The sequence below is a fragment of the Anabas testudineus genome, chromosome 22 (assembly GCF_900324465.2).
Source record: "Anabas testudineus chromosome 22, fAnaTes1.2, whole genome shotgun sequence".
NCBI lineage: Eukaryota > Metazoa > Chordata > Actinopteri > Anabantiformes > Anabantidae > Anabas > Anabas testudineus.
The window spans coordinates 7,847,190-7,868,858 of record NC_046630.1 but is presented as its reverse complement, the minus strand read 5'-3'; the positions used below and the strand labels follow the sequence as shown (position 1 = coordinate 7,868,858).

General features: G+C 40.9%; 2 protein-coding genes across 2 annotated transcripts; one reads left to right on the top strand and one right to left on the bottom strand.

The window, feature by feature from the left end:
- The first annotated feature begins 10,664 nt into the window (after window positions 1-10,664).
- Window positions 10,665-15,264, top strand: col10a1a (collagen, type X, alpha 1a). Its single transcript, XM_026338943.1, has 3 exons — window positions 10,665-10,753; window positions 11,123-11,267; window positions 12,795-15,264. The coding sequence occupies exons 2-3, from the start codon at window positions 11,138-11,140 to the stop codon at window positions 14,627-14,629; spliced, it is 1,965 nt and encodes a 654-aa protein (XP_026194728.1). The 5' UTR covers window positions 10,665-10,753; window positions 11,123-11,137; the 3' UTR covers window positions 14,630-15,264.
- Window positions 15,265-18,394: 3,130 nt separating this feature from the next.
- marcksb (myristoylated alanine-rich protein kinase C substrate b) lies at window positions 18,395-21,068 on the bottom strand. The gene is made up of 2 exons (XM_026339046.1): window positions 20,681-21,068; window positions 18,395-19,690 (listed from the first exon to the last, which is right to left on the bottom strand). Exons 1-2 carry the CDS (start codon window positions 20,774-20,776, stop codon window positions 19,085-19,087), a joined length of 702 nt encoding a protein of 233 aa, XP_026194831.1. The 5' UTR covers window positions 20,777-21,068; the 3' UTR covers window positions 18,395-19,084.
- Between the last annotated feature and the right edge of the window lie 601 nt (window positions 21,069-21,669).

Here is a 21,669-nt window from a genome sequence, read left to right as displayed (position 1 = left end):
CGCTTTGTAAGAGATGTGGGTTGTATAAGAGGGACAAAAGAGCTGTTTGGTTGTTTAGGTTGGAGGCCTTGTTGATTGAATCATGGCCATGATCATTCTGCAACGTAAAAAATAAATAGTAATAGAACAAATAGTTTTCTACGTGCAGGACTGACAAAAATGTCCTCTGAATTCAACAAAATATTTATTTTAATCTAAACCGTGATCTAACCCAAACAAAGTTAGTTATCTGTCTCCTGCTGCCACAGAGGCATTTTAGGAAGCACTGTTCCATCAGAGAATAGTGACAGATGACCTGATCTAATACACAAAAAAGCAGAGATTAGAGAATTAATACACATGTGTGTTGCAAATGTTTGTCTTATCTGAAAAGGTCCAATAATGGACTACTGAACTATAATCCAGATAAAATGATCTCCACCTTTACCAGCTGGAACAACACAATGCTGCTTATGCCGTAATACACAATTCCACATATGTAAAAATACACTTACACAGGATATTTTTGCAGATCCAGTTGTTTCTGCAGCACACGTAATTCTACATTTTCATACTTTTCTTAGTAGCGTTGTACTTGAATAGTTACTTATGTTAAAATTGTAAATACTCCTTACAGCACAGTCTACGCTGCTCTGATGTACTGTATGTGATGGATTATTTGCTGACTTATACGTTGAGTCAGCTTTCAGCACATGCTCCATCCTGTGGGTCCAGATATAGCAGTAAATCAAAGAGCAGTCCTCATTGTGGTGACAGCCCAGTGAATCACAGCATCCTAAATAGAATATGTCAGCTTTCCATTGTTTAAACACCAAAACCAACTCCAAACTCTATAACATAACATTGTGTATGCTTAACATGCTTCTTAACGAGGCAACAAAGCCATGGCAACAGCCACTATTATATGTATGACTTAACCTGTGTAAGCATCATCCTAAGGCCCATAAAAACTTGGGGAAGTAGATTATATGTGCACAGTCTTTTCCAGCAAAAAGTGCTTTACATTTATTTAATCCTCTGAATCTTTCTACTTATGCATGGCGGACCTTAAAGCATCAGATTCACAAACTGTTATAAGTTGCTTTATTTGTCTGTTTTCTGTCATTTATATAAAAATAAATATTAGATGACTGTGTTATTCTTGTATTAAACACCTACACCGATATTTTCAGCCATAGAGTTTCTCAAAACAAACGAAATAATAAAATAAATATTTGTTTGTTACACTCAGATGTAAACAACATGTTTTGCATTCAAACAAAAAGATTCATGTGCATACAGATAGAGAAATTGACTCACTATCTGTGATGTTTGTGGTCTGGAAGGCCTGAAAAGACTCTTACAGCTGTCTGATTTGAAGAATGTGTGTTTGTCTCTGCACAGATTGCACATTAAGTCTTTTTTTCTTATCCCCAGGTGATTTCTGACATTTACAGTTTACTGCTGCGTTTCGTCATAGAGCAAAAAGCTTAAATCGTCTGGAGGAGCTCATCTCAGACCTCCTGTCCTCCGACAGATTTCCACACAAGTTGAAGATTACATTAAGCTCCCAGTTGGCAGTTGATGTCAAACTGGGACACACTGACAGACTGGAGAGACTGGGCTGCTCTTTACTCCCAAAAAAAGCTCCCCAGCTTATAATGTCAGGTTTTGGCACGTTTCCGACCTTTAATTTGGAGAGGGTGTTTCACAGTCACGGAACCTTAGAGAGATAATCGTGGGTGAAAGTATAGCTTACAGTAGCTGCATGTGTACAGGCGTGGAATATAATTAGCTTAATTTCAATGAAGCAAACCACTTGTCTCTGGGGTATAGATGGGATCAAACTTCGCAGTCAACAGAGGGGCTTTACACAGTACAGTTAACGTGAAGTGCTTTGAAATAAGAGTTTAAACATGAAACTAATCTCATTTAGGTTTTATGTGTCTTATTTGAGCTCGGGCAGGGGTGCAGTAAATGGATGCAATTTATCCCAATTTAACAGCAGAGCAACAGGATGGGACAACTCTCTGTCATTAGAAGTGTGACTCAATGCCTGACTCGAAAGTGAAAACGTTTGGTGGTCTTCAGCAAAATATATTTATTTAATTTTATTTATAGATATTTAATTTTTTTTATTATAATTGGTAAATGCTAAAACTCCCTGGATAAATATCACTATTTACTGAGGGAAGATTCCCTGAGAGGCCACCTGTCTTTTTCAGGAACGCCCTGATCACAAAGTCAAACACTGTCTGACCTGTGACTTCTCCAGTGGAGCAGTTGGGGTTGAGGGCCTCGAGTTCACCACAGTGCTGTTGATGAGGGCGTGGACAACTATTGCTTTTTCACCTGTCCTTTAGGGCATTACTGCCCCATCATTGTGGTTTCACAGTGACAAACCCTAACTCACTTACACGCTACTGTTCTCTCAGCTCCGTGGAGCATTTCTTTATGTTTTATCTCACTGTTTTTGTTTAAAACCTACAACTTTACTATTTACTCTCCCAGTTCTCATTAATATTAGCACACTTCTGTTTTCATCAGTGCACTGATAAAACCACATAGTTAATGCAGCTAAAGGGCAAAATACTTCCCTTGTGAATCCCTGTCAGTGATGTGTTAAAAACATGAATGTAACACATATTTATTGAAATAGGAATTCACAATTTCAGCTCCCTCAAAGTGTTTTTACCACAAATGGTGAAAAAAGCAGCAAGTACTGTAAATGCCACTCATTGCATAAAATATGTCTCACTTTATTAAAAAGAATCAAAAATTAATGAAAGAAAAAGGAAGAGTTGTATCTTTGAAATGTTAAAAGTAAATATTCAGTTCAAATTGAAGCAGCTGGGCTCGAATAAAAAAACATAATTAACTTCCACAAGTGATTACAGCCTCCTGGAAATGTCTGGTTTGGCTCCTAGAATGAATGAGATGCACACAGTAGTATAGTCTTTTTCTCATCTTGGGAAAACATGCTTCATCAAATGTTCTGTCTCTTTATTAGACACTTGAGAAAGCTGCTGCCATTTAAATACTACTGCACAAGTTTCCAGACACAGTCTGAGTCCACCTGTCTGCCTGACATAAGATGGGATTCAGGCAGCAGCTGGCCGCAGTTTTATTCAACCACGAGCTGTCGCGATCTGACCAGAATGTGAGTAGACCAATGTAAACACTGTAGCAGAAAAAGGGCACCAGCATTAGAGTTGTAATTCTCTCTTCCTTTACCACATGACCTCAAACTTCCACATTTGGAGATTTTGTTTAAAATACAGAACTGTAAATAGCTGAGAAAAACACCAACTGGAAACTCTTCAAAGTCTCGTACAGTATGTGTGCCGTTCAGCAGAATTATCAATTTACCTTGTGCCATCCAGACTCGACTGTCCAGCTCCAACTCTGTCAACCGGGGGGAAAGACATATACTTACAGGTTTTAAATGTGCCTCACATTTAAAGTCCATAACCTTTGAAAAATAGTGTTTACAGTAGCTGCATTATCCAGGAGAAAAAGAAGATTTGATACAGGAATTATAGAGGAGATTAACAGAGACTCTTTGTCGGGAAATAAGGTCAGAGACCCAAAATAGTCATCAGGCCTGTCCTAGAAAGATCTTCCAGCAAGCTGTCATTGCACTTAAACCTATACATGCTGCAATTGAGGGAGGGAGCTCTGGGAAGCAACATTATAATTATTATGTTAGAAGGAAGGGAAAGTTTTACATGTGGATCAGCCTGGTTAACAGGTCTACAGTCGTGGTCACTTAAGACAGCTGCAGTGTGCTGAAATTACAGAGCACAATGACTCACACTACTTCTGTGTTCAAGACCACTTGGCTCTGCTGGCGACGGGACGAGCCCTCACAGTAAAACAGGCTCTCTATAGAGAAAATGTTGGCTCATCAAAAAAACACGCTCTTTGTTCTGCTTTGCAACATTAGCCCTGCAGACCACGTGGAAGCATTTATTACTGCTATCTTTATATCGGCCATGAGAGAAAAACGATCTCTAAAGATACAGTTGAGGCCAGAGAAGCTACTCTAATCTCCATTTATAAAATTACTTTTCTAGCTTTGATGTATGTGTTGCAGCTCACACATCATTTAACAAATCCCAGCAAGGATTCAGCCCATTAGACTGCTCAGTGTTAACCTTTCCAGTAAAAAAAACAACTTTTATTTACAACTGCATGTTTAAAAGCTAAAGAAATACAGGCGAGCACATGTCTTGTACGTCACCCCACACACCAGCTCAATAAACAGGTTTTCAACAGCTCATTTCAAACAAATGTAGGTCTAATAGCCCCTTTAAAGACGTACTCAAGCATGACTTTTCTTTGTAAAAAAAAAAAAAGCTTAAATCACCTGGAATTTCCACAAAAGCTGCAAAGTTAAATTTAGCTTTTGAGCTATTTCACACTTTGACTTCAGATTTGTTTTGTCTACATGTCTGGAACAGTCTCAGTTGACTTGTGGTTAGATGTGTTTAATTCTCTATAGTTTCCATTATGGTGGCATTCATACTAAAATCAAGAAATACCCTGGACCCATGCTGGGTCAGACAGATCAAAGGCCACCTGAGGCTCTGAACAAATTCAAAACACAACTGTTTTGCTTTCAGGATCCACCTTTGGCGTGTCTCTTCAAAATATCCTGCAAATATAGTCTGGTCCCCTAAAACCCTTTAAACAAACAAAATGAGGAGCCAGCTACCAAAATGCAAACCATATGGAATGAACGCTCAGCTTGGTGTTTTCATCCAGATTTATTCTGGGATGTTCTTGTGTCTGTGGATTACCAACAACAAACTCCAAAACATCTGCAGCAAGCCACTTGTCTGAATGACTGTGGGATTTTTTTCTTAATATTTTCAGATATCAAGCCAAGGGAATACTTTGGTGTGCTTCCATTTTATGGCAAGACTACTGTAGACTTATTGGTCACAAATGAGTTTAGCTGAAAACCAACTGCATATTTGGCATTTTTATAATACTTGCATGTGACTTGTTATTATTGCTGCTGAAGTTTCAATTACAATTTTACTAAGTGGCTTTGATTTTGTGAAGAATAAAAATGGATTACACACTATCCACTGGTCAACATGTAATATAATGTGCCAAGAAATGCCACAGCAAAAAGAAGGAAGACATGAATGAATGTAAGTAATGCTGGTTGCACACATTTGGGAGGAAGAAAAACTTTTATGAGGTTAAACATGCATTTTTACCTAAATGTGATTTACTGTTCAACGAAAATCCTGTAATAAACTAACGTGCATATGAAAACTCATGTAGTAAAAAATCCAAACCATAGCATCTACATCTTTTTAATTCAAAAACAAAAAACAAATCTATAAATATGTACAGTCCACTCTCAGTGTATGTGCTTTTACCATCACAAATTCATACTGTAAATGGATCACAACTGGCTTCAGACTAGTTTGGATTTTACAAACTATTTTGTACCTGCATGTGTCAAACTCTGCACACATCATTCCTCACAGATGTAGGTCAAAGTGAAGTAACGATAATAAAAAAATAAAAAAATAATCATTTTTGCACTGTAATTACTATTAATGTCCGTAGACAGGTACATTTTATTTGTCTCTATTATATAATGTGGATTGCTTCCCATTTAGACACAGATAGGGCCACTGTTTCTCGCTCCAGTCAGAGTATCAGCCCACACAGTGTCCATCAGCCAGCAAAACAAACCTCTAAACCACAGAGGACCGAGCCAAGACCCCAGCATTGTTTTGGACATGCTGTACCTTCGAGTCCAGCTAACTTCCTGTGGTCATGTCTTTATATACAAACAGCACGGGCAACAATATGTGAATGGTGTGGACACTAACTAAGAGTTTAGCTCCAGCTTTTATTTTGAGACAGACATGGCTGGGACCAAATATAGTGCGTACAGAAACAACACTTGTCTTGTCTATCCACAAGTCGTTATGGTGCAGAGCTAACGATCTGCTCCGGCAAGTGAGGTGACACTGTGTTGTATAAACATTGTTTCTTGGTTGTCACTCTGCATTTCAGGCACAGTAAGTGTCATTCTCTCCCTCCCCCCAACTTACACACACACACTCTCTTCAACTGCAGCAGGCCGTGTGCTGGAGTCAAGTGTAATTACAAACTCACAAGTCAAATATAAATCCACCTCTGCTCTGATGCCGTTTACTCTGTATTAAGGGAGGAGGGTGTTTTCGTTCTGCTGTCTTTCATGAAGACTTCTCCACACAAACCTGCATTTGTTGTGAAATGGCTGAAGCTGCCTGACACAGACACTGAAACCCCAAATTTTCACAGGCTTGATGTAATGGATTAGTCATTATCCTTAAATACAGGACTCTGCCACCTACACTTACGCACCAAAAATCCCATTAAGGTGGTTTTATTTAACTTTGATATCCCTAAGTGAGCCCACAATAAGCAGCTACTTCTAGCAGTCTGTCGTCTGTTTGACTGGGGATTTTTTCTTAACTTTGAAAAGATTTTGAACTAAGCAAGTCGATCCAAAGAAACAGGGGGGAATTATGCCTTATAAAAACAACTAAATATTGTTTCATTGTTCACAAAAGACAAAAGAACAATGACAAAAACTGTGCAGTGGTTGTTGTGACCTTTTTACCTTTGGGGGACAATGTGTGCACAACTGCTATGTTGCAGCACCCCATGAACTCTCTGCCTGGGCACTTACAGGGAAATTAGTTGTGGGCTGCTGCAACTGAAACTCTTATTTCCTCAGCTAAACAAAGACTGAGAAGGTCTCCTTAAAACCAGCAGCTGAGTCAGACCATTCCAGAAATAAACCTAAAATGGCACTATGGAAACATAAACCAGATATAATAGCACTTGACCGGGTTCTCGTTTTCACTGTGTGGGTGACAGCAGCTTCACCCAGCACACCGGTGATAACATCACAAGAGGCCTGTGAGAGCAAATTTCCAGCTTATCAACTTAATTATACAGTAAATCTCGCACGCTTACACAATAAAACACCCCGGACTGAAAATGTGAACATTTTAATGGTGTCTGGCTTGCACCACAACACACTGCTTCTCATTCATACGTCTATCTGCATTTGCACCTGGGAGTTGTCATAGGACATCCAACCCTTACTTTCTCATCTATCTCTCATTTGTATGCCTTTCTGGGCTGTCAGGCTGGTGACCTCCCAGACGCCAATGCTCATCTCTACAGCTACCACTAGTTACTTTTACGCTTCCGGCTCTATTCGGGTCCATGTTTGTTTTCAGGACCCTGTAATTTCCCCACCAATCACTCACAAGGGCCCCCGACAAGTCTACCATTCATAAAGCTTAAAGTAGCTCTTAGTGGTCCGTGGAGTTTATTGAAACATTAAATTTGTATCCCAGCCGTGATGGTGTATCTTTAGCCGTTGTTTAACTCACGTGCTCGGTCGAGTCCCCTTACATCAACTGCCAATTATGTTCTCCTCTTGGGTGTGGGTTGAGCCTCGGTCAGCATGACAAAGAAACCAGAAACATCAATTCCTGGCAAGTATAGCGAACAAAAACAGACAAAATGCGAAACCTTTCTTCAAACACTATTATCATTGCAGAGTACAAGCACAAACATCAGTAACATTGCCAGTAAGGCTGTCCAGCAGTGCTCTCTGGGGAATTCAGTGAAATCTACAACCTGTTGTTAGGTACGGATGAAGGCCTAACAAACAAGCAGGAACTCAGAAATCCAGCATATGTCCTCTGCAGGAGCGTCACTTGAACAAATTTTGCCTTGTCACAGCTTCCCACACTTGTTTCTATCCCTCTTGTCATCTTATCGTGTTGCATGGTGTAAATATTTGCATTTAATTATTTTTCTATACATAAACTATGATGAACAGGTATGAAACTGAATGAAATTGATGGGATGCTGAAACAAGAGGTTGTGCAGCTTTTATTGCAGTGACTTTTGGGTGTGTCGTGCTCGTAATTAGCCACATTCGCATTTCTCCAAATTCAGTAAAAAGCTCAATTTATATATCTGAATTTATATATCAAGTATACGAAGTGACTAAAACTAGAAGCATGTGCGTATTTTACAGTGAGGGGCTTTCAACAGTATATGAGCAAAGAAACGTCACCAGCTTCAATTTGAAGATCGTTAACCTAATTCTAATGGTTACTACAATGAAGCCTGCCGACCACATCAAGCAGCTGTGGCAGTGTAATGAGCAGAGCAGAGAGAGCGCCGCCACGCACTTTCACAGCCTACAATCCCGACACTATAAGCACAAAGACACAAAGTCTTTCTCATATGAATGCAGTGGCGTGTTTAGAAAATGAAAAATATGCTGCAAGGTTATAAACAACAACCAAATTACACTGTTAATTCAAGTCTTCCTCCTGCCAAAGTATACTCTGGTTCCAAGGCTCAGCATGAATGTCGGAGACTCTACAGACAAATGCAATTTGTTGCTAGTTTTTTTTTTTTTTTTTATGCATAAGAGATGAATCATTGTTCTCAGACCATCTGACTAAAAACAGAGATCCTCTTTTGCAGTGGTTTAGTCAAGTTCAAAAAACATAAACTGAAAACTTTCTGGACCTAAACACATACAATCCTAACCCTTCCCTTTGTTGCTCTGTCATTTCATCTGAATCTGTGTAAAGCTGGAATGGCTAGCCTTAAGGCACAAGCATAAAGATATTTTAAAATGATACAGTAAAACTAAAAAACACAAAAAACTAGTAACACACGGTGTGGTATTCACCGGCAATTCAGTCAAAATAAGACCCTTCAGCTCATAAATACCTGCGTACAAGTTATTTTGATGATTTTCCCAAGTGATATCATTAAATTAAACACATGAATAAAGAAGTGGCCATGATGAAGACTTGGATGTGTTCATCCTCCTGTCATCACGCCGCATCAGGTGGTTAGTCTGCGCCTTTGCTGTGAGCCTGTCCTGGCTATGAACCGAACTTCAAACATATGGAAATGAAGATCACAAATTACACTTATGCTCTATCTGACAGGAAGAGCAAACTCAAACAATGTTGGCCAATCGTGATTAAGTGTTATAAGCCAGAGAAGGTAGCACTTTGGAAAATTGCAGATAATTTGATCTAATTTACAAAAAAAGAAAGGTTCAAACAAGTTCCATGTTGTTGAATCTTTAATTATAGCCCTGGTGAAAGATGCCTGTCACAGTCACGTGTGGTAGAGGTGCTTCATATGGAAACTAGGCCTCAGTTATGCAACTCATCATTTCCAGAAGAACATGCACCATATATGTTCACTTGTTCAGGAAAACTGAAACTTTGGGATGGAATATAAAATACCCTACACATCGTTTATGGCTACTTGTGTGTTTGAGAACATGTGATTATTTGGGTGTATGCATTTCCTATGTGGCCAGCCTGAAATTGAGAAATTACAGTCAGACGATCTCAAAGTAAGCAACGCAAGGTGGAGGGTGAGGTGAGGGAGGATAATATTGGAGGCCCCTGCTGATTGAGGAAATACAGCATCATGACAGAAACCAGCAGTAATTGTAGGAATATGCCTGAAACCTCTGATGATGTATATGCAGTAAGAGGGACTAAAATAACAAGTGACCACTGGGGGCATGTCCTGTTCTCCATACAAGCAGCAGTATCATTTTGTTCAATGGTGAGGTGCAGTACAACAGTAAAGCCTGCCCTCTGGTGTGTAAACATGAGAACTGCAAATGTTGGCTGCAGCACACAGGGCTGCATTCAATAGGCTGCACAGAAACAAGTCCAAATGTCTTTTCCAGTGGCTCCTTATATAGTTTTATTAGCTGTTTTGAGGGCGAAACACTTACAAAAATACACAAATTTAGAAAAACGGTCCATCCTCAAATCAAGGCCAGTTTGTTCTCTATCAGTCTCAATGACAAGTTGACCAAATAACACACAGGAAATTTACAAAACCAAATAAGTTAAGGGGTAAATATAGTAAATCCTCAAATGATGGCGTTACAGAAAGTATAAACAAAATTAGTTACTTTTAGTTTAAGACAATTAGGGCATCTAAAATCCCTAGAACTTTTCATACATGGTGCTCTGGACAACCGTTCCCCATGATTTCCTATGTTTAGATTATCATGATGGTCATGGAGGTGCCGAGACAGTCAGGAAAAGTAAAGGACAGTGGCCACAAGACAGCTGAACCATATGTAAATTTGCAGTCTGGTACATCCTCAATACACGCTTTGTGAAGTAGCACAGGTGCCACTGTAAATCTGGTTGTTTTATATGTCTTTCGACAGCTCAGACATTTCCATATTTATACAGACATATGTATAAACATCATTGATATAAACATGTCCTAAGCATAAAAAGTTTAAAATGTTGCAGAAAAACTTTAAATTTGAATGCAACAAGGCTGAAAATGGAAAGGTGTTAAGTTTATTCCTCTCACAGAACTTTTATTTATCTATTTATTTCTTTGATTATTTTCTATTCCAGATGAAGACTGAAATAAGTGATAATCATGTGTCTGGATATTCAAGACATGGAGGCACCCTGATGTGACATGCCCGGTTTGGGCAGATCTGTCTGCTAATTACAGCCCAGCTCTGAGGTGGGAGGTACTTGCATGGTGGGGGCTTTTTTTTTTTTTTAATGATGTGAGCGGTAGATATGGTATAAATACCCACATCATTGTACTGGAAGGCAGCATATCCTCAGCTGTGCTCCCACCCTAAGGATATACAGCAGCACCAGGAGCTCACTGGTGCTGAAGAAATTGTTTTTCCCCTCTTTGGATGCTGGTATGTGGGTTTTCTCTTGCTGTCTCAACAGCTCTGTCTCTGGAGGAGTGTAGTCAACATCTAGACTTTCTCTAGGCCTACATCAGTTTATTTCACAGGCTGGGGAAGGAAGGCAGATTTTAACTTTGTTGGGGTTTGTTGGGTGATACTTGGTGGATCCTTGATGGTCCAACTAACAAACTTTAACTTATGTTAGCTTAGTTTTCATCTACTGAAGCTCTGTAAAGATGTATAACGTGCACACTTAGCTAAGTTTTAGAAAGTTTTTGAGCCCTGTAAAATAACTGAAATACTAGAGAAGTAAGGTTTGCTGATACTTTGTACCTTGACAGTTATGTTCTAATCATTGTCTCCTTGTTACCTTTGCAGGTTTGACCTTTCAAGATGGACATACGAGTAGCGTGCATCCTGCTCCTCATGGCAACCTTGACAGCAGCCCATGGGAAAGGGTATGTGGTGAAGAAGGTAGTGAAGGCTCCCCCACAGTACCAACCCTACTCCGTGAAGAGCCATGGTAAGAAAACACAGCCTTGTGCCTTCTATGCAGCCTCTTTTTGACAATAGGTCATGCAAAACTTGAGCAACATTTCGTGACAGTTTTACCTTTGAAAAGATGGGAAAAAAGCATCTTTGCTGCAGCCAATAGGAGCATGAGAAGCCAGAAAGATGCTGCCCACAGCCAGCTGCACTTTACTTTGAAAGCTGAACTCCACCTTGCTCTCAAATTGCCTTGTGTTCTGATTGGCTGCAGCAGTGTGCATGCTTCTCCAATCACAAAGTCCATGTACATCTGGAGTTGGACTAACAGCGCACATCTACTCAGTACAGAGTTGTGAAGTTTTCTTTTGCTGAAACAGACAGATTTTAGATTTTTTCATTTGGAATATCGGTTAAAAAGACATTCAGATTACAAGATTTGGCAAGTTTTAGCATCATTTTAGTCATTTTCAGTTTTAAGTATTACTGTTTCTTTGTCTCAATACACTCCTGCTAGTCAAGTCACAGGGCAAGAAAAAGAAGAACAGTCACTTATTCCTGCAAAAGTGATTTATTGCATTTAAAAAAACTTAATTATGGGGTGGTCTGGAGTGTGTGCTAAAATGAAATACAAAATATGAAGCAATTTTTGTGTGAAAAACATACTGCTATTTTTATTTGAGAAAGAAGCTTTTGTGAATTATTTTTAGATTGTCACTGACAATTACAGTGCAGTCACCCAGCAGTGTGGTTTGTTTGGGTGTGCCTGCTTACACAGAAGTAGAAACATCTGTTTGGCTTTATCCAAACTTGGCTACAGTTACCCAAAGAGTGAGCCTTTTACACTCAAACATGTGACCACATTAAGGCAGCAAAAAAAAAAAAAAAAACGAGCCTATTTCATTTAGACCTGCTGTTTCACAAACAAGTCACAAGATGTCTCTTAAAGGTTTTTCACTTATAAATTGAAATAGCTATAAATTCCCTTATTAAAAATACTTGAATTTGTTTAATTTTATTTATACATTGTTTTAATGATAAGTAAATAAATTACAAAATAATACTATAAACATATTTTTTTAAATGCAGAGAAAAGGATTTTGTAAAAATGGGGCAGTGCATCAGCATCAGGAAGTCATTTTGCAGAAATAAGGTGATTGGTTCATGGGAGCAAAACTTGCCCCACCTCCAAATCAGAGTTATAGTCAAGAACCAATCTGTGATTTTTCATACTGTCTATGATTTTCTACTCTATGCAACAAGAAACAGCAATATATGAGAGCAACATTCACAAAGCATCATTTTAAATGTTAATTTAACATGTGATTGTTGAACAACCATGTTGTGACTCAACAAGACACCGTCAAAGCGTACACATGCACATATACTCATTTATGACTTTTTCATTTCTTTTCAATGAGACGTGATTGGAGGCACTAAAGATAGAAGAAGAGGAAGTTAATTTAACTTCCAACATAATACAACAGTTTATCATGGTTTCACTTTGCCTCTTTTATTTTTGTTGTCATTATTTGGTACTGACAGTGTCACTCTTTCCTCACAGTGGTCTCAGTGGCAGGTGAGCCTGGTCCTCCAGGTGAGCCCGGCCCTGAGGGACCTCCTGGCCCTCCTGGAAGCCCTGGTGAGAGTGCCGAAGGTCTGCCTGGGCCTGAAGGACCTCCTGGACCTCCCGGGGCTCCTGGCCGCTCCATTGCTGGTAAACCAGGATCTCCAGGTTCCCCTGGCAAACCCGGCTACACTGGAGCACCTGGTGAGAAGGGAGACACTGGATCCCCTGGGCCTCAGGGTCCTAGAGGAGCCCCTGGAGCTTCTGGAAGCCCTGGACCTGCTGGCCTCTCTGCTACTGGCAAGCCTGGACCTTCAGGTCTTCCTGGAGCAATGGGACCCAGAGGAGAGCCTGGTCATAAGGGACACCCAGGTGTACCTGGACTGCCAGGTCCCAAGGGTGATAGAGGGGTGGGAGCTCCTGGACCTCAGGGTGAGACAGGACCTGAAGGACCTTCAGGCCCACCTGGAGAACAGGGTGAGCCTGGAGTTGGAAAGCCAGGGAAAACAGGTGCACCCGGTGAGCCAGGAAAGTCAGGTAGTCCAGGTAGGGATGGTGCCACTGGCCCCATGGGACCACAGGGTCCTAAGGGAAACACTGGTGCCCCAGGTATAGGTGTTCCAGGCAAATCAGGTGAGAATGGTGCCCCAGGTCTGCCTGGACCAGTTGGCCCTAAAGGCAACCAGGGACCTGCTGGAGCCACTGGTGCCCCTGGAGTCCCTGGATATGGAAAGCCAGGTGCAAATGGAGAGAAGGGAGAGAGGGGAGCTACAGGTAGTACAGGTGCCACAGGTGCAAAGGGTGAGCAAGGTCCAACAGGATATACCGGTGCTACTGGTGCAACTGGCCCCACTGGTCCTGCTGGACCTCAGGGTCCAAGAGGTTTCCCAGGTGAGGCTGGTGGTGCTGGCCCTAAAGGTGACACAGGTCCAACTGGACCTGAGGGACCTAAGGGAAACAAGGGAGATCAGGGAGCTCAGGGTTTCCCAGGTAAACAGGGTTATCCAGGTGCAAGTGGTCCTCCTGGACCCAGAGGAGCAACTGGACCTGGAGGTGACAAAGGTGATGCTGGAGCCCCAGGTACCCCAGGTGCCCCAGGTATTCCAGGCCCTGCTGGTCCTAAAGGCCATACTGGTCGTGCAGGCGAGCCAGGTGCTGCTGGTGCTGATGGTGCTCCTGGTGCCAGAGGACCTACTGGACCTCAAGGCCCTGCTGGTGCTACTGGCGCTAAGGGACACCCAGGTCTCCCTGGTGCTCCTGGTCCTGCTGGTTTGGCTGCTAAGGGACTCCCTGGACCACAGGGTTCCCCTGGTGAACCCGGTGAGCCTGGTTCTGATGGAGAGCCTGGCCCAGCTGGCCCTCCCGGTCCCCCTGGTCCTCCTGGTGAGGTTGTGTTCGAGAAGGGCAAAGGAGTGGAGGAGGTTATGGTTAAGTCCCCCATGTCTGCTTTCACTGCATCCCTGGTCACTCCATACCCTGCTGCTGGCACCCCCATTAAATTTGACCAAATAGTGTACAATGCTGAGAATCACTACGACCCTGATAGCGGCATTTTCACCTGCCAGATTCCTGGCGTTTACTATTTCGCCTACAGCATCCATGTTAATGGAGCTCATGCCTTGGTGGCTCTGTACAAGAATGGCGAGCCTGTTATGTTCACTTATGATGAGTACAACAAGGGCTTCCTGGACCAGATGTCCGGTAGCGCTGTCCTCTTGCTCGACGAGCAGGACACAGTGTACGTCCAGATCCCCGATGATGAGGCCAATGGTGTCTTTGCTGCCGAGCACGTCCACTGCTCTTTCTCTGGGTTCCTCATTGCTTCAACGTGATACGTTGATACAGTAGTTCCCAAAAGCCAACCAACTAAATTTGCAATCTATTTCTCAAACTAAAGTAAACTCCCTGTTCATTTTCCTCAAACAAACAGACAGGCAGTTCACCCTCCTTTGAGGAATAGTAGCATCTCGACTTGAAAACTACAAGAAATAGGTGCTTAGAAGAAGGAAAACTAATTTATGAAAACAGGTGATCAGGGATGGGGCAAGCAATCGACAGAAAGTTACCAGTGAGCTTTTGTAATGGAGACAGCATGTGAAATTGAGGTTAAATAACTGTGTTGTGTCCTGGCTTTTTCTTTTTCACTTTGTTCCTTTTATACTGACTTCAACTGGTGATTCTTAATTAAGTGTTTACCTTTTTTTCGTTTGTTTGTTTGTTTGTTTTTGTACAACCTTGTTTTGTTTGGGGGACCAATAATCTTATTAAAAGTACACAAATACTTTCTGTGCAACACGTTGTAATTGTTGTCCTTGTATGTGACTTGAATATTGTGAAATTGTAATGGTCAAATTGACTGTTATATTGAAATAAGTCACCAGAATAGTGTCAAACAAACGCAAATTGTTTACCGGCAACATTATATCCCTGTTTGTGCATTATGTCATGTAAAACATAATGACCGAAATAAAAGATGTCTTAAAAAAATGTTTTGTCTGAGGAGCATTTTTTAAAATAGGATCCAAATGAATAATAATGTATAACACATTATAAGGATTAGTTAGTAAAATGTTGGTATTTCTTACAGAAAATGTAGATTCAGTTTAATGTAATGTCATCTCAGATAAAGAAAAAGAGCTTTTAGAAAGGTTCAAACCTCCTAATGTATTGGGCTCAGCCTACTGCAGAGCAGTGCTTCTTTAAGTGTTGTGTTCATGTGTACTTTTAGTGCTAGTTTCAGTTGGTTTGAACATGAGTCCAGGAAATAGAAATAGCTAATAGCTACCAACTAGAGTTAAATCTATCTACTAGCTTTCCTAGTAGCACTGAGCCAAAGAACTAAAATATTTAGTTTTCATTTTTTGTGAAACATTTAGTCTGTGGCTAAAATTTGAACAGAAAATAAAATAATCGTAAATGATTTAGAATGGATGTTAGTAAAATATCTTCACATAATCATGTAAATCAGTATTTATCTTATTTAATAAGCATGATGACGATAGAAGTGGGAGAAGTATACTATGAATGAATAAAAGTACCTGTAGTATGTGAGCGATCTCATCATGATCAAAAGTAATTCACTGCAAGTGTAAGTACCACTTTAAAACTATCACTCTAAAACCGACTTAAGTACAAGTAATTATAAAAGTACAAGTACACCACTAACAAATGGATACTTGTAGGCATCAACTGTCAATGTCTTCTAAACACCAAAGAACCTCATGCTGTTGAATATCCATAGATGACAAGAACATTCAAGTCTAGTCCAGATTTCATTCACTCTATAAATATTATTTCTGCTTAAATATAATCATGTTCAGGCTTTAAGTTTTAAAAATATTTAGAAAAAAAAACTGAACACCTTTTGCTGTAAACTGCAGACTTCCATAGATAGAAAAATACAAAAACATTTTTTAACTTTTTGAAGAAAAAAGAAAAGATCCACTGATCTTATGTTATGAGTAAAATCTTATCTGCAAATTTCTCTGCGATGGATAAAGGTAATGGGAGTAAAAATATTTTCTTCTGAAAAGTAATAAAGATGGAAAGGTAATCTAGTATAAAATGGAAATAAGACAGGATTGTTTTGTTAGAGGGCCGTGGAGCATTGGTTTTAGGACATTAAAGCGTTAATTGGCTTACTCATTTGTTTGTGAAATTTAATGAAACTCTTAAAACTAAAAGAGACTGTATTGGCTCATAATGTATAATGCAGGACCAACTTTAGTTCACCCAGAACTTTAGTCGTTAAGCTTGTTTAAAAGAAATCCTTGGGAAATACTTATTACAGAAAATGTGCTATGTTATTTCACAACCAAAGAGATGGATGAGAAGGATATTTTCACATATGAATCTCTTCCCAAATGATCTCCACTGGTTGTCTGCTTTGCAACCAAAGTTTACAAAAGCTACTCCACCATGCAAGCCTGAGTATGGGTGTGCTCGATAAAGTTAGTATGTGGGATGAGGAACAGGGATGGACTTCTGGCCAGGCAGCAACTGTTTGATGTTCCCTGAGAGAAAGAGCAAAACGGTGGTTAGGTGAGGGGCCCAAGGGACATAGCAGAGAGGAAGCTTGTTGATGGAAACCACTGGGGATTGCCATCTGATGAGACTGCCATTCAGAGACGGTCTGTGGTCGGTGCATATGATGAGACAGACAGGAGCATAGATGGAGAGCTGCCTCTGGTTAACTCCACAAGCCACACTCCAAAATTATCTGTCGCACTTAAAAGAACATTTCCCTTTGATATGTTTTTGTATTTACGCAGCCTCACCTGCCTATAATTATTCATGTGTATGCATCTACGTTCTTGTGTATCCATCTCTTAAAAGGAAATGTATAAAGGAAAGAACTGGTATGAAAATACCCTGAGAAGAATGGACAGCAGTGTGTGGCATGAGGGGATACTTCATGGCTGCAAGCTGCATGTGCGACATACTGAGGGCCAAAATGGGCAGTGAATACCTCAACAACCTGACCAAGATGTATGTGTAGACCAGGAGGCAGAAATAGAATTATTATGTGTGTAAAACACACCCTTCTTGCGGTGGCCAAAGCTGCAATAACCAGGGTTAAACTGGGTGCAAAAGGAAATAGATGGGTTGAAATGAGCATGGGTATAACTGTGGGCAGCTAAAAACACCCTGGAGACTTTTGCTGCAATCGCTTTTACTATTAAAAAGACTCTGGTGCTTTTATGGGTTTTAGGGTTTTGTGCAGGAATCCCACTATGTCGATAGCAAGTGCAGGCATCATTTAGGTCTTTACTTAAGATACTGAAGCTCACAACGCTGTAAAAATATTTGTCTCAGACACTACCATTTATGGTGGAAAACCAGCAACTCTGTGATTGAATCAAACAACTTACCCTGAATCTCATCACATAATTATGCTGTGGTTGTTCCCTGAGTAAGTCAGGCATTTCCTAAAAAATACCATAGGACTGCACGCACACTCAACGTTGTGTTTCTGCAAATTAGGCTGTTTAAGACAGCAAAATGTGTGATAATTACATAAATTTAAGGATGTGCTTAAGACAGGTTGAAGTGGGCAGTTCACAAACTTCTCTTGTTGACTTAAGTAGTGGCCATGTGTGATATACGTGCTTTGAAGTTTGTTTTTTTTATATTTATCTCATGTATTTACATGACCTACTACAAACATTTAATTTTTTTTCATAATAAAAGTGTGAAACTTCACATACAACTCAAAATGCTTTCCACGAATAGTCATCCCCAAGTTTTAGTAAAGCACCACTTGAGGGTGCTATAAAGCAAACATATAATGCATTTGTTCCCCTAGTGGCTGATATGGGCCTCAAATCCTCACATCTACTCAAGCCATAGAAATATGACACTATGAATAATTTTACACTTGGTTGTCCTGTGCTCTGTTAAACCAATCGCTGAAGCATCATTTTGTATTAATTTATTGTTCCATATTGTATAAAATGAAGCCTCTATATATAAAAAGATACTGTTCACAGATTGAGCCCCTTAATGTGTAATGTGCTTTCTAGTGTAGACTTGTGCCGGTGTAGTCATCACAGCTCGATTCACAGTTTGCTTAAAACATCTCCCAATTTTATTCAATCTTACAAATGGTGAAAAACAAGAAAACTTCATTTACAATGGGTAATCTGTTAAAAACTTCAGTCATTTAGGTACATCTCAGTCATAAAACCAGTAATATCAAAGTCTATACAACGTGCATTACTACAGAATTTTGAAATAGTGGAACCTAATGGAAAGTAATGAGCACCTATTGTTTTGACAGTTAACTAAACCTAAAATGGTTGTGTCCACAGGAGAGTTGAGCTTAAAGAGTTGTAAACAACTGTGCACTGCAAAGACAACATTTAAGACTTGGTTCAGGAGTTTCCCTTTAAATATCACAATGTGTCAAATCTTGCAGACACAGCTTTAGCTGCTACATCCAATTGCCCAGCACCAAATACTTTGATTAAATATGTCAAATTCAGCCATGTGTCAACACAGTCATGGTTTCATGTAGAAAAACATTCACACTCACGTTCACACTTTCACACTCACCCACGTCACAAATGCAAGCACCAATGAGCAGTGAGGAAGCAGCGCACTCTCCTTTCCACCTCCTGTCCATCACTGCCAGTGACATTGCAGTCATTCTGGATGAGATGGTTGCAGAATAGTAAACAAACACCAACAAAAAATAACCAAAACAAATCCCTGGTTTTAGACAAGTCCTCGCATTCCTTCAGACAGGCTCCATCATCTCCTTCATTCCGGCGTCTCGTTCAGCAGGATTACTCCGCAGCAGCGGTGGCTTCTGGACTGGCTGCAGTCTCTGGTTCAGTAGGTGAAGCTTCGGCTGGTTTCTCCTCTCCTCCTCCTGCTGCTGCTGCTGCTGCTGCTTCTGCTTCTGGCTTTAACTCCTCCTCAGCCTTTGGCTCTTCAGCTGCAGCCTCCTTGGCTCCTTCCTCACCAGCCTCAGCTGGTTTGGTCTCACCTGTAGCCGCCTCCTCTGCTGCTGCTTCCTTCTCACCTTCGGCTGGTTCTGCTGCTCCTGCTGCTGCTGCTGCTCCCTCCTCTGCCGCCTCCTCAGACTCCTTCTTGGTCTTCTTGAAAGTGAAGCCGCTCAGCTTGAAGGAGGGTTTCTTGAAGGAGAAGCGCTTTTTCTTCTGCTTGCCTTCCTCGCTGGTAGAAGGAGTGCCTTCCTCTGGCTTGGCAGAAGCCTCTCCGTTTGTGGCAGCAGGCTCCTTCTCTTCTTTGACCTCGGCACCCTCTACCTTCTCACCTTCTTCTTTTGGCGCCTCCTCGGTAGGAGTGCTGCCATTGGCCTGCGCCTCAGCTTTGTTGGCCTCCTCTCCAGTTGGAGATGAATCCCCATTGGTTTTGGCATGGCCATTCTCCTGGAAGAAAGAATCAAATTCATTCTTCTACATGCACATTATCAATGTATGGAGATATAAGGAGGTAAGAATGTTAACTGCTTGTGATTGTGCTTTGAATACTGACTGATGATAAACATGTGTATGTAGGACTATCCCCAGCAAATTCCGACGAGCTGATACTTAATCATATTCACATACTAGTAGTAACGAGCAGCAAAACAGCCCTAAAACTGCAGCATCTGTTACTAGGAGAGTGACGACAGAACTGTGGCCTTCAGCAGTAGGCTAGTCGGTGAGACTGCAGTACCGCCGACATCCAGCGGGCGGCGATCAACGCCCAGGCGGTGGAAACAACATAAGAATTTTGTTTTTTTATCTACCTTAATTATTTAATCACTTGTATAATCAACAATGTGTTATCTCATTCCTTATGTAATTGTCTCATCCCATCCATCTGTGTTTTTTTAATAAGGTGTTCATCTTGTGGATGGTGGGCGTACAAAAACGTGGCTCCTTTCTTGATCCTGGCAACAAAGGCGTGGTATGGTGTTTTAAAATGGCCATGCCACAGTGAGAGCGGCCACAACCCTCAGCTGCACACATTTCAACCGAATTAAACAGAACAGCCTCAATGTTTTGAAAGTCTAGAGGCCCAGAGAGTTCAGAGTAAATTTAAAAATACATTTTGAACCATTATCCACATTGGTTATGCATCCTGATCTCTTACACGTCTAAAATACATAAATGCACAATATATCAATTACATTTAATTAAAATTTGTATTTAAAAGACGGTGTTTTGGAAACGATGCGGCCTTGCAAATTAAACAAAGCTGGAACAAAGCCCACGCCGGTGAAAATGGATACATGTGGCCACTTTCCCTGAAAGCCGGCGAGCGTGGGGTGCGCTGCAGGGAACATGGAGCACGCCATTGACGCAACACATTGCTAAATTGAGTAAAATCTCTGCGTGATCAATTAAGATCTGAGCGATTTCAACGCAAATTACCTGTCCGTTTGTCTTTGCTGCAACAGCTGCACCGTCTGCTGCCTTTTCCACCGCAGCTTCCTCTTTTCCAGCGGTTTTGGAGATTTGTGCTCCCATGCTTTTGGTCCAACAAAGGAACCCAACCGATGAAATGAATGAACAAAGACCGCAAGCTTCCTCCCGACGATTCAAGTCAGACGCCGACACCTCCTTCTGCAGACGAAGCCGAGGAATCAGACCGAGACCGAAGTGACCGCAAAGAGACGCGTGAGAAGTTGCAAAAAATGTGGCAAAGATGCAAAAAAAACGCGAATTCTTCCTATTTTTTCTCGAGCACAGTTTGTAAATGGAGAAATTGGCCCCAACGCAAATGAGATGCGGAGTACAACGCCCAAGTCCGCTGATGAATGGGCACCGGGGCTGTGACGACAAAGGCGCACCGTCTCCACCAATCACAAGTCCGAAATCCAACGGGTGGGGGGGTCATGGAGTCGGGGTATGGACAATAGGAGAGACACAATATGGCTAACAACTTGTTTTTTCTATGCAGTTAGAGTGCATAAGCTTGATTTTATTTTTTCCGACTTAAATCGTGACTGATTACGCAGAGCTTTAAAATGTCCAGGAGATTTAATTGATTTCAAGGTGCAAAGATCCTAGAAATATTCTTTGTCCAGCTGCATTTGCTGTTCACACACTGAAATATGGTTTAAAAGTACAAATAAATGCTCATATTTGCCTTTAAATGACGTTTAGTTTATAATGTTCAAGTATGTCAAACCTTCTTTGTTGGCAAATGTTTTCATTTCATTCTTTCTTCTCTAAATACATCTGCCACAAAAAACAGTGCACAGTAATTTGCATTACATATTTGTTAGAGATGCTTTTTTAAAAATACAAAACTGCTGCATTTGCACCCAAGAACATCCTGCAAGTTTTAAGTTCATGTATGCAAGTAAGAAAACAAGGACGGCCGAGGTGACAAAGCAGAGCTCAGCTGGTCTCGTGTT

What these genes read in the sequence shown, in the direction of transcription:
- col10a1a (XM_026338943.1), top strand. Translation starts at nt 11,138, where the DNA reads ATGGACATACGAGTAGCGTGCATCCTGCTCCTCATGGCAACCTTGACA. An exon ending in CTACTCCGTGAAGAGCCATG is followed by an intron (nt 11,268 to 12,794) that starts GTAAGAAAACAC and finishes CTTTCCTCACAG; the next exon opens with TGGTCTCAGTGGCAGGTGAG.
- marcksb (XM_026339046.1), bottom strand. Translation starts at nt 20,776, where the DNA reads ATGGGAGCACAAATCTCCAAAACCGCTGGAAAAGAGGAAGCTGCGGTG. An exon ending in CAGCAAAGACAAACGGACAG is followed by an intron (nt 19,691 to 20,680) that starts GTAATTTGCGTT and finishes TCTTTCTTCCAG; the next exon opens with GAGAATGGCCATGCCAAAAC.